The sequence below is a fragment of the Nannospalax galili genome, unplaced genomic scaffold (genome assembly GCF_000622305.1).
Source record: "Nannospalax galili isolate Female #2095 unplaced genomic scaffold, S.galili_v1.0 scaffold889, whole genome shotgun sequence".
In the NCBI taxonomy this organism is placed as follows: Eukaryota; Metazoa; Chordata; class Mammalia; order Rodentia; family Spalacidae; genus Nannospalax; species Nannospalax galili.
In genome coordinates, this window is record NW_008360167.1 from 781712 (window position 1) to 795078 (window position 13367).

At 45.8% G+C, this 13367-nt stretch overlaps 1 protein-coding gene across 1 annotated transcript; it reads left to right on the forward strand.

Moving 5' to 3' along the window:
- Positions 1-2706: 2706 nt before the first annotated feature.
- On the forward strand, positions 2707-5115 carry LOC108490248 (ral guanine nucleotide dissociation stimulator-like; the record flags this gene model as incomplete). Its single annotated transcript, XM_017795865.1, has 2 exons — positions 2707-2739; positions 4262-5115. Coding segments are annotated over 2 exons (651 nt in total), but the record flags the coding sequence as incomplete, so codon positions are not given.
- Between the last annotated feature and the right edge of the window lie 8252 nt (positions 5116-13367).

Here is a 13367-nt window from a genome sequence, read left to right on the forward strand (position 1 = left end):
GACAAATAAACCCTTTCCTCCCCAAGTTGGTAGTGGTCAGAGTGTTTTGTCACAGCAATGAAGAACAAACTAAGACACCTTGCTTCTGGAGATCCCAACTTCAGTCCTCAGGCTTACGTGGCAAGCGTTTTACCATCAAGTCATTTCCCCAGCCCTGAGCATTTTTTCTAATCTATCTTCATAACCCAACCCCACCCCCTTTTTTAGAGACAAGGTCTCACTATGTAGACCAGGCTGGCTTCAAGCTTGTGAATCCTCTGCCTCAGTGCTGGATTAAAGGTATGAATCACTACATCTGGCTCTTATGCACTCATTTTTTTTTTTTTTTTTGAGACAGGGCATCAATGTAGCCCCAGCTGGCCTGGAACTCACTATGTAGACCAGGCTGGCCATGAACTCACAGAGATCCACCTGCCTCTGTCTCCTGGGTGCTGGGACTAAAGGCACATGCCACTACACCCAGCTCAACACTCTTAAAAAAAAAAAAAAGATGTATTTTATTACTTATTTGTGTGTGTGTATGTGTGTACATGCATATACCCACACATGCCAGCAAAGGGCAACTGATCCCTGGTGCTTGAGTTACAGGTGGTTGCAAGCCCTCTAATGTAGGTGCTGGGAACTGAACCTGGGTCTTCTGGAAGAGCAGCAAGCACTTTTCACTGATGAGCCCTCTCTCTAGCCCCCCATACACTTCCTAACACCACAACATGAACACTAGCACTGCACCACCTCTGAAATATCTACTTTGAATATTGGTTAGTTTCTCTCTTCTCAAGTCCAATTTACTACAACAATCCTTTGGCCTCATCAAGACCTCCAAAAAGGAGCTGGACAGATGGCTCAGAGGTTAAGAGCACTTGCCATTCTTGTGGGGGACCTAGGTTTGGTTCCCAAGTGGCTCACAAGATGTGGATAACCCCAATTCCTGGGGATCTGACACGCTCTTCTGACCTCCTTGGGTACCAGGTACAGGTGGTACACTTACACACATGAAATCAAAACAGAGATATAATCCACCCTCCCAAAACTCAAAACAAAAAGGGACTGGACAGATGGCTCAGAGATTAAGAGTACTTGCTGCTGTTACAGGAGAACATGGGTAACTCTTTAGACCTGAAGGATTTAATCATGAAATACCTTTTTCACTATGTTTATACACATACAGGGACTAAGTTTATGTAATAAAACTTAAAGCGAACTACTTTCAGATTTCTACATAAAATATTCTATGAAAAGAAACTGATAGAACCAACCTACGAGGCTTTTCTAGTCAGAACCCAATACCAAAACAAAACAAAATAAAAAACAACAAGAAACCACACTAAAATTCCATATAAAGATGCTATTGAAACAGTCCCCAATTTGGATCAGTTACCTGAGCCCTGGGATCCACTCTTCTGAGGGCCAGTGGTGGTGACCTGAGCCTTAGTTAAAGTCTGTACTGGCTGAGCAACAATGGTCCCTCCACCTCCACTCACAAGTGCTTTGGCAACTCCTTGAGTCACAACTTGCTTTGGACCAAACGCTTTGGCAACCGAAGAGCTGGCTTTGGCAACAAGGATTTGGCCACTACTGATTGCCACAGCCTGCTTTACTGTGGAAGGTAAGGTAGAACCAACAGGCACCCCAACAACCTGTTCAAAACAAAGGACAGTTCAGCAGTTACTCTCAAAGCTGGGGAGTGCTTTTTAAACTCTGTTACAACGAGAACAAGGCAGCAGCTGGGTGTAACACAGGAGTCGAACTCAGTCCCAAACAAGGCTGCCTGGATGGACAAGACACAACATCGCCTCCATTTTGGGTATCATAATAATAAAAGCTTAAAAACAGTTAACCTCAGATACTTTTTAAAACCTTGACCATAAAATAAAAACTTGAGAAGTTTAAGATATAAAACAACAACAAAAACCAATTCTACTCATCCAGAAATAAAATATTTTTGATATATTTACTTCCAATTACTTCTAATGTGTATTTTAAAAACAAAGAATTGGGATCATACTGTACTGTCTTGTAACATTTACTATGTAATATAAACATTTTCAGGTGACCAAACAATATAGGAGAATAGATATACCATAATCTACACAAACATTTCATTACTATTGGACATTTAGGTAACTTCAAACTAATCACTAAGTGTACAATAAACATTCATTCTCATGCGTGAAGTCAAAGTCATTTAGAGGCAATTCTTCAAAAGCCCTACAGAATCTCCATCTGAAACGATGATTTCTTTCTACCTTTACAACTAACAACTCATGCCATTTATTATACTATACATCATGTGATGCCTTTCCACATGATTCTTGGAAGTTACCTTGTTCTCTATTTCCACTAATCTTTTGTCTACATGAAAGCAAATATTAGGTAAAAAAGAAATGTTCAAACAAAAGTATTCAATTGAAACTTTTTGAGAGAGGGTTGTGGATAGCTTTGGTGTCAACTTGACACACCTGGGTTGGGTGGGGGAATTGCCTCTATTGGACTGGCCTGTGGCCATGTCTGTGGGGCATCTTCTTGATTGTTGAGTGATGTGGGAGGGCCCAGCCCACTGTGGGTGGTGCCACCCCTGAGCAGTTGGTCCTGTGTTGTATAAGAATGCAGGCTGAGCAGGGGCCAGGGGAGCAAGCCAGTAAGCAGCATTCCTCCATGGCCTGTGCTCCAACTCCTGCCTCCAGGTTCCTGCCCTGAGTTCCTACCTTGGGCTCCCTGCTGAACTGTGACCTGGGAGAGGTAAGCCAAATAAACCCTTTCCTCCCCAAGTTGGTATTGGTCAGAGTATTTTGTCACAGCAATGAAGAAACAAACTAGTACAGGAGGCATGGAGGTCTCTACCTGGGTTTGGGGTGCCAAGAGCCACATAATCCCAGTAACCCAGAGGATGGGGTCACTGTCATTTAAATTTAGTGATGAGTATCTTTATCCAGTAATAATACCATTGGCAGGCTTCTATGAGAATCCATGTGATTCTAAATATACTTGAGTTTTGTGGCGATATGATACTGCTTCCACAACAAAATGCCTCACGAGTTGGCTTACGACAACCAACATTGGGGCTACAGAGATGATGAGGTATGCTTACTACTCTTGCAAAGGTCCCAGGTTCAGGTCTCAGTACCCACATGGTGGCTCATAACCACCCGTAAAATGGGAAAAAAAAATACTAGAAATCATGGAAAAAGAGAGGAGGGACCCAGCCTGCTAAACTAAGTGAAAGGAAAAATTGAACAGTACTGAGTGGTTTGCTCCATTTGATACCCCAACCTTAACTACAAAACCAACCATAGCACAAACCTAGACCTAACACTGAACTAAAGCCAAAGGGATTTTGCACACAACCATTGCTGGGCTCTTGTGAGCAGTCGACCCATTGTGTCCTTGTGAGCATGTGCATATCAGTGTGTGGGCATGTGTGCCTGTTTGGTCTTCACCTCAGGTAACAGGGGTCCTGGGGCTCCCAAGGTAACACAAGACACTATGGTCATATACACCTGACAACATACTAGAAAATACACATTAGAATGATCTCGATGGAGCAGGGAGGGAGACTGGGAAGAACCTGAGAGGAAAGTGACTGGTCTGTGGTGACACACAGGTGTGGCAGAATGGGTTGGAAACCAGCTTGGTTTTCTGAGAGGAGGGGCTGCTGAAGCCATGTTTCCCAGATCAGTGTGGTGGGTGTGGTGGCATGGGCATGCTTATAGGACTCTGCCCTTTGTCGACATGGAAAGGGGAAGGAGGCAGTCAGCAGCCCAGGCAGCCTTAGAGAAAGTCCTCTGTGAGGAACAGGCAGAGGTCAGAGGACCCCAGGAAGTGACCTCACTTCTATGACATCAGTCAAAAGAGAACTTGGAATCCCAGTTACCAGGTAACTACAGGCCAGTGACAGTCTGAACTGCCTCACTTGTCTGGAGACATTAGACTGAGAATGATGTTCTCTTGCTGTTTCTGTCCTTCTGGAGGCTCAGACCCCAGAAGACCCAGAACTAGGTGTTTTGGAAACTTCCGGAGACGTTGGATGCACCCCAGAGCCCAGAACCTCTGGCCATTTTCCCACAGGGACACATGGGTGACACTGGTCAGTTCATAGTACGAAATATGATCCCCTGGTCTGCCCCGTCCCTCACTGTGTGTGTGTGAGAGTGAGTGAACAATGAGGAAATTACCACTTTTCTCCTTAGTGTATGGCAATAAATCATTGAACAGTCTGGGAGAGTTTCCAAGTTTAAACCTTCCTTTCTTGGTCTTTCCTCAGGATGAAGAGGAGGCAGCCTGGATACTTCATGAGCTCTGCAGGTCAAGGCCCCAGAGTGGAGGCAAAGTGAAGAATGTGGTGGGCTACCCATCAACTCCCGTGCAGAAGGGGGACTGTCTGTTTGTCTCTACCTTCCTTAACATCTACCCAAGGCACAACACCACTTGGGAGGTGCTGGAGTTGGTAATGAAAAGGTATGGACCCTTCCAACCTGACAGTGATGAGGACGAACTTGAAAAGATCGCCATAATGTACTTTCTAGGACTGTGGATTGAGGGCTGGCCGGAGGATTTTTATCAGAATCTGGACCTGGCCAGACTGAACCAGCTGATGGACTATATAAATCTCAACATGCCTTCCTCATTCCTGGTCATTTATGTCCGTGAGCTCCTGTCAAAAATGGAGGAACAGAAGTCTAAGGAGGTGATACCCCAAAATGAGAAGGCCTGTGATCCGGAACCTTCCGGGGCGGCAGCTCATGAATTCCTAGCACAGTTTGCAACAGGGATGCCAGAGACCCCGGATCCCAGGCCAGCTTCTGCAGCAGAGCGCAGCCGGAGCTGGCACAGCAAGAGGTTGCCGCAGAGCCTCTGCTCCTGGAACACAGTGTATCAGTAGCTGAGCCAACACATCTCCTGACGCTGCCCTAGAGGAGGATCAGCCCATAGCAGCCGACACAGAGCCACCTCCAGATGGGGCTGAGGATGCCCCAACTCCTGAGCAGGTGTTTCTACCTCCTGCCATCAAATTGGAAGAAACAGGCCACGTTTCTCCTCCACCTGAGGAGGTTAATTTACTGTCAGAAAATTTTAGCATCACCGACTGCATTCCACCCAACACCACCTGCAGAGCAGAGGTGGATTTCCCACCTCTAACAAAAAGTTTTCCTTATTTGTTTTTATTGATTTTTTAAATTTTTTCGATTATTGTTCAGATATTAAGATTAATAAATGTTACTGCTTGTTCAAAAAAAAAAAAAAAAAAAGAGCTCTCCACACTGTTTACCATGGAGGCTGCACGAGTTTGCAATCCCACCAGCAGTGAATGAGCGTTCCTCTTTCTCCGCGTCCTCACCAGCATTTGGTATCATTTTTTTTCTCTTGATCCTAGCCAGTCTGATTGGGGTGAGGTGATACCTTAGGGTGGTTTTAATTTGCATTTCCCTAATTACTAACGATGTTGAACACTTTTTGAGATGTTTCTTAGCAATCTTTATTTCTTCCTTTAAGAACTCTGTTCAGATCTTCAGCCCATCTTTTAATTGGGTCATTTGGTTTCTTGCTTCTTGGTTTTTTGAGTTCTTTATATATTCTGGATGTTAAACCTCTGTCAGATGTGTCACCAGTGAAGATGTTTTTCCCATTCTGTGGGTTTTCTCTGCACTTTTTTGATTGTTTCTTTTGCTGTATAGAAGCTTTTTTGTTTAATGAGTCCCACTTGTTGATTGCTGACCTTAATTCCTGAGCAACTTCTCTCTGATTCAGAAAATCCTTTCCTATACCTATAGCTTATGAGTTACTGCCAATATTTTCTTCTAATAGTTTTAGGGTTTCCAGTTTCATGTTGATGTCTTTGATCCATTTGGAGTTGACTTTTGTGCAAGGTGAAAGATAAGGATCTAGATTCATTCTTCTACAGGTGGAGATCCAGTTTTGCCAGTGCCATTTGTTGAAGATGCTGTCCTTCATTGTGTGTTCTTGGCACCTTTGTCAAATATCAGGTGGCTGAAATTGCTGGACATGTTGGGATGTATGAACAAATTCCCACAGAGTGAAAAAGTCTGAGGGTGTGGACTGCAGCAGCCACATAGCTGTTGTTAGCACCAATACGATCACTCTCACATTGATCACCCTTGCGGTTGGTGGACACTTCCAAGCAAGTGTACACCTATCACCAGGTGCCTGGAAGAATCCACATGTGTCCCAGCCTTCGCATTAGATCACTATGGATTGGGGGTATGGGGGAGGCTTGTCCCAGGTTCAGTCATGAGCATAAATTCAGCTAATGCCCACAGAGCAGGAACCCTTTGGGGACATGGAACATCATAAGATGTGGAAAGGAAAGAAAAGGAAGAGGAAAGGAAAGAGAATAGGGAAAGGAAGGGGAAGGGAAGGAAGGGGAAGAGAGAGGGAAAAGGAAGGGGAAAAGGAAGAAGAAATGGAAGGGAGGGAAAGGGAAAGTCAAAGGAAGGGAAAGGTTGCAACTCCTATTCCTAACAGTCTGGTGTCAAAACCTGGGAGGATCTTCTGAACAAGATCCTCTCTCTAATACCCCTTCTCCTCCCCTTTGTTCCTTTCCCCCACCAGACTAAATATATCAACGTGGACCACTCCATGCCCACAGGCACCCTCTTCATGTTCAGTTTATCAGTCAATCAGCTCTTGATATCAGAAAATAATTAAGGCAGCAGAACAGGGACTAAGAATTCCCAACAGGAATTCTTAAACACAGTGTTTCAACAGGAACTCTTAAATATAGTGTTTAAGGTTTTTAATAATTTGGAAAATGAGGCAAAAATGGAAAAGACAAAACATTTAAAGGCCAAATACCAACTCCTGGCCTTGGCCTTCCAGAAACGACCACCTCAGACAGTCGCCATCAGACCTATATCCTCCCAGTGGAGTGCTCCTCCTGGAACCTGTGGCAATTCAAGGCACTGGGCAAAGACTTATTTGAATTCATAGACTGCCCCCAGGGTCTTCAAGACCCAACTTTGGTGGCTCCCATTCTCTCCAACAACAATCCCCCCAGCCTCTAGTTGTTAGGATGAGGTGGCCCAGATTAACATGCTCCACATATGGAAAGTGAGTTATCAGAGGAAGCCCAGGTCACTAGGAGGGTGGTCGACTGCCAATATTCCCTCCTGGTCAATACCAGGGTGTCCTTTTTCCTCCTCACATGCTTGTCAGGACCCTCTTCAACCTCCCACACTTCTGTAATTGGAGTCTTGGATATCCCCCACTTTCTTAGTTTCACTCCTAGGGTCCCCAGTGTTAGGATTCGGATCTACAGCAACCCCCTCCCCAATGCAACAGGGCCTCACAGTTTTGCAAGCCCTCTGGCTGTTCTCTCCTGATAAGCCCTGGGCTCTCTCCCCTGCCTAACTTGTTTTAAAATATTTTCCTGCCTTCCATATTCCCCAAACCCCTATAAAAACACCCAGCTAACAGCCTGTAAACTGTCAGCTCCTCTATCCCAAACTGGGGACTGTCCCATGCATTTTCCCTTCCAATAAACTCCATCCCACCAGAGTTCTTGTCTGTGTCCTGGTGTTTTCTCCTGATTTTGACTCGATTTACCTATCACCCTGTACATTCAGACAATTACTGACATGCCCTATGTCCCTCTTAGGATGGGAATTACTAAAAAAAATTGGGTCACCCTATACCTCTCCCTCTTTTAATTCAACAACTATCTTTTGTTTAGCATTAGACTCTGGCTTGACTGGCAATTCCTGTCCCCTCCCTGAAGACCACTCCCTCTTAGGGACTTAAATCAATCCCCAAGTTTGGAATATTGACAACCTAACAACTTCAAATATCAATATTCTGCCAGGTTCTCTTTAAGGGACCCCCACTCCTATATCACCCAGGCCCAGCATACACTTTTCTCTGCTACCTGCACAGGACCACAACCTCTGATCACTCCCTTACTAAAATCTAACCTCACCACCGATATGAACTCTCTCCATAATAACCCCCAACCTGGGAGTCAAAAAATAAAATGGCTCATACAGGCTCAGTGACTTGGGAAAATAAATACCACCATTATCCCCACTCACCCAGTGGTCCCCAACCCCTACACCCTCTTATCCACCATCCCTCCTCAGTCCAACAACTTCTCTGCTCTGGACCTTAAAAACATTTCTTACTATTCCCCAGCACCCCAACTCTCAGTCTCCTTTTGCTTTCACCTGGAAGAACCCCAACATGCTAAATTCCTGACAACTCATCTGGACAGTCCTACCCCAAGGGTTTAGGGACAGCCCACACTATTTTGCTCTGGCCCTACAAAAGGGACTTTCAACCTTATGCCTTTCACCCAGTCACCTTCTGCAATATGTAGACAGCCTATTGCTCTGCAGCCCCTCCAAAGAAACATGTATAGAGGACACTATCACTTTACTAAATCCCTTGACTGACTAGAGATATCACATGATCCACCAAAAGGCACAAGTATGCTACCTGGGACTGCAGGTCACCCAAGATAAATGAATAATTCCCTCTGATAGAATTGCCAAACTTCTAGAAATCCCTCTCCCTCCATAAAAAGAGATCTCTCTCTCTCTCTCTCTCTCTCTCTCTCTCTCTCTCTCTCTCAGGCCTCTTTGGGTTCTTCCGTTGGATTCCCAACTTTTCACTATATGCCCCACCCTTGCATGATGCAACTAAGGGCTCCTTAGATGAATCCCTCCTAGCTTCCTCTTCTCCCGATACCTCAATAAGAGCCTTCAAAGCCCTAACCAAGGCCTCCATTCTCTACCTCCCCAACCCTCTTAAGCTATTTTTCCTTTTCCTTTGTTCTGACTAGAGACAGGCTTTGGCCCTCCTTTGCCAGAGGCTGGTGAGACTTTTCACTGCATTGCTTATCTCTCTAAAGAGCTGAACTCAGTGTACTGGGGCTGGTCTCTTGCTTTCGGGCAGTGGTGGCTGTAGCCCTTCTAATTCTGGAGGCAATTAAACTAACCTTACACAGCCCACTCCTGATTCTCTCTCCCCACTCCCTAAAGGACTTTCTCAGCCATCATGCACTCCTTATTCTACCCCCACCTGAACATGGTTCCTGCATGCACAGCTTCTCAACCTCAGCCTCAATTTCCTGACCTGCTCCACTCTCAACCCAGCCACCCTCGTCTCCCTCATCTTCTATTTCCCAATAGACGCCTCTGTTCTGGTTCACTCCTGCTCTGAAATGCTCTACCTTGCCCTCAACCCTTTTTGTCACATAACTGACATTCACATCCTGGAGGTACCAGACTGGTTCACAGGAGCTCACAAAAGGCACCACCATATGCTGGGGCTATGCCACCCTGGAGGGGTGCTCCCATCCTATAAGGTCATAAATATCATGTCCCTGCCACCACACACCTCCTTCCAACAGGCTGAGTTTATAGCCCTTACCCAGGTCCTTAGGCTCACCAATGGACAGTCTGTAAACATTTTATACGGACTCAAAATATGCCTACGACATTCTGCATTCCAACATTCTAATATGGAGAAAAAGAAGTTTTCTCACCCAGATGGGAACCCCCATAATGAATGGTCAGCTTACTCATGATTTGTTGGAAGCTGCCTAATTACGAACCAGGGAAGCTGTTATTCACTATGCAGGGCAGCAAAAGGATGGAAAACACTGATGAGGCTAATCACCTGGCTACGGAGAGTGCTAAGAGCTGCCCTAGTCCCCAACATCTGTCCAACCCTGGCCCCACAAAGAGCACAGTCACAGAACCTCCTCTCATATCCAATATTCTTTCCTGCCTTCACTCCCTTTCCCACCCAGATGACACCTCTCTCCTTTCTTTCCTAAACACACAATTCTAAGTAACCCCACAAAACGAACAGTTCTTGCAGGAACTCACGATCTCTTTCCAGGTCTTTCAGTGATCCAATCCAGATAATAAGGACAGTCCTGCCCCACCCTTCAGCAAGCTAGAGGGCTCTTCCCAGGCACTGGCAGGCAAGTAGACTTCACTCATCTGACCCCCCCCCACTGACCCCAAAAAGAAACATAAATTCCTCTTGGTACTTGTGAATACTTTCATCAGGTGCGCTGAGGCATTCCCAAGACCCATAAGAGGACATCCAGTTTCCTCCCTTCTCATCTGAAAAATTATTCTCTGTTTCAGATTATCTATCTCCTACAGTCTGACAATGGTCTAGAGTCTGTCTCTAAAGTCACCTACTTTGTAGTCCAATATCTCCAGATACCCTGAAAATTTCACATACCATACCGACCACAATCTTGACAAGAGAACTAACAGAACTCTTTAAGGAATTCTTATCAAACTAACAATGTGGACACACCTGGACCGAATAAAATGACTTCCTTTAGCTCTCCGAAAGCTCTGCACCACTTCCCCAACCCCTCCTACCGAGCCCCTTTGAACTCATGTAATAGCAGCCCCTGACCATTCTGGGACTCCTACCTACACCTCTTGTTCTCCCCAACTCCATAATGGACCATCTCCTACCTTTGTACATTCCTCCCTAGGGAAACACACTGACCTTCTCCTGCCAGACCCCTTGGAATCCACTCCACCTTCACCCCTTCAGATCAGGGACTCTGTTTACCTGGTCTCACTCCACAGTGATCCTAAATGACCGAAATGGTTAAGGGCCTTTTACAGCCATTCTAACCACTCCCACTGTAGCAAAATTGCAAAAACAGCCCTCCTGGGTCCTTATCTCGTGCCTCAAAAAGGCCCCCTCCTCTTTCCAAGCAATCCCAACCAGCCCTACTTCCCTAAAAATGAAGAAGCCCCACCTATACCTGTAAAGGACCTTCCCACCGCAAGCCCTTCTAATGGCTTTCACCCTGCAGCAGCTTGGGTTGTTCCTGACGCAGATACAGCAGGATGGCCGGCCCCTACCCATCATGACATTATCTGATGGACTACTGGATGCCACAGAAGACCTCTGGTTACAAGAAACATTCATCCCCTTCCCCAGGTCTGATGCAGTTCTTCTCCTTGGCTCTCTACTCTATCTTCTTCCTTTCACTTCCTTCCCAGTCTCAAAACTAATACCTGAGCATGACACCCATGCAGCCTTCTTCTCACGCTCTCTCCTCTTGATTTCAGCTCCCAACAGCCAGATGGCCCTAATTGAACCCACCAACTTCTAAAAACTACTAACTCCTCCTTCTCTTCCAACTGCCGGCTTCTTTCCACTAGGGTCCAAAGGTCCCTGGCCATCCCAAGCTCCCTCTCCTCATGAATAGATTCTCCCATGAAATTACACCTTTTCCTAACTACTGACTGAACCCCATACCCATAACCAACCTTTCAAAATGACTTTGCTTCTTCCGTCCCCTCACAATCCCCTACTCATTCTGAAACCCTGAAGGACGAGCTATCTCCCTCTCCAATTAATCAACTCAACTCAGCATATTTTCCATTCTTATCCAGTATCCCCAGCCAACAGGTGCCCAACTCAAATCCTTTCAACGCCCCTTATGGGGACCTATATCCACTGATACTCCTCTCACAGCCCCTCTTTGCATATCTCGCTTCCCCAACTCCCCCCCTCTCTCAAACTTTCTATGTAATCTTTCCACCTCACTCTACAACCACACCCTCCAAATTTGGCCCTTTTCCAACCACCACAACAAGGACCCCCCTAAAGACAATCTATTTTCCACTGCCCTAAAACGAAACAATAACAAACGGAAACAAACCCTCCACTTCTCTGGGACCCCCTCCTCATCTGTTGCTGGACTCCTATCCTGTAGCTGCTCCACTTCCAGTCGGACTAATGGCTCCTATCCCTACCCCTTCCTGGATACATCACCCCTCATCCAATTCAACCCTTGACTGCAGGATCCTATCCCTTTTTCACACTGATAGCCAGGGCAGCCACTGTCTATGCCAGACCAAGGTCCTTCCATCTCTGAATACTTGCAAAGTTCTGAGACCTGATCCCACAGTTTCTTTGCTGTATCTCTGGCTATTCCCGACTGGTTGATATAGAAGCAGCATTCCTCCTGAAGGAAGAGACAGGTGCCTCCTTTTTCAGCAGTCAGGAAGACAAAGGCTTGTAGGTTTGGGAGGATGATTCCTGGGAGGAAGTCTGGTTTTAGAGGGTAGTGATGGAAGCTTCAGTTTTATCTAGGCATTCTGAGAGGGCTTTAGATGGCTGTTGGAAGGAATAGGTGGAGGTGGTTATCCTAACTATGACTATACTGAGGGCAGAGGAGCTATCTAGTCCAGCCATAATAGGAAGGAGTTGAGGGGACCTTTTTTAGCAGGAGGGGGAAAGTGAGGATGGAAGGGATGCCATGAGTGGGACAGACTTTGGTTGCTTGGGAGAAGTTGGATGTCAGGGTATTAGAAGACCAGGGTGCAAACACCAGACTAGTTGACAGGGAGACCAGCTGAAGGTGGAGGAATCACAAACTCCTGAGGATTTGAGGCAGAATGTATATGAAAATGTAAGAAAATGAGAAAAGAGTTTTGAAGTTGTGGACCAACCTGGTGGGATGGTAATCTTGTCCTCCCAAATTAGATATACATCTGATAATGTTGCGTATTGAATGGGTTGGTGATGGAAGAGGGGATATGAGGGTTTAGGATGGATTTTTACTGAAAGTCAGTTGAAGGGAGGGGACAGATTGAATGGGTGAGTTTTTCCTCACCTAAGTCCAGCTAACTTCCCATGAGACAGGAATAAAACTTGAGACACACCCTAGGTACTGCCTGGGACAGCATATGCCACAGTAGAAAAGAAGGGAGACGAAACATGAAGTGTCTCCCCACTATCATAAAATTTCTAAATGCCGCAGGGAAAGGGAAAGAGGGTGCAGATTAGAAAGACAAAAACAATAAATCATGCCTCCTAACTGACTGTCCAGATGGTACAGGAGGCGTTGAGTTAGGAGGGAACCTGCTAGAGTATTCCAGGGGCACCTGCCGAAGTACCCAGGTTCTTATTGAAATAGGGAGAAAGAGCATCGCCTAGAGGGTTCTCATTCACGTTCATAAAAGAATTTAAGAATGGGCCCAAACAGAAGCTTTAGGACAATTTTCTTCAAATTTTAAGGAAAATCCTCAGGGCAGGGGAGATGGTAATCTCACTAGCTGCCTTGAGGAGTGGAATGATGGGGAGACGGAAAGAAAGCCATGAAGCCGTGCAGGTTTAGAGCCTGCGAGGGAGGTCAGACACGTGGCTGACTGGCAGCCACATGGCCGGAAGAAGAAAGCTTTAGAGAAAAAGTAAAGAAATACGAGATGCTAGGGGCAGGCCAAAGCATTAAAGAAAGCATGTTTAGAAAAAGGATATGAAGAAGAAAAGGAGAGATTACACTTTTCTGAAGAATTCAGAAAGGTGGGAAGACATACAGGATCTATATGTCTGTGGCCGAGGCCAGAAGCACTGCGCTCGGAGAT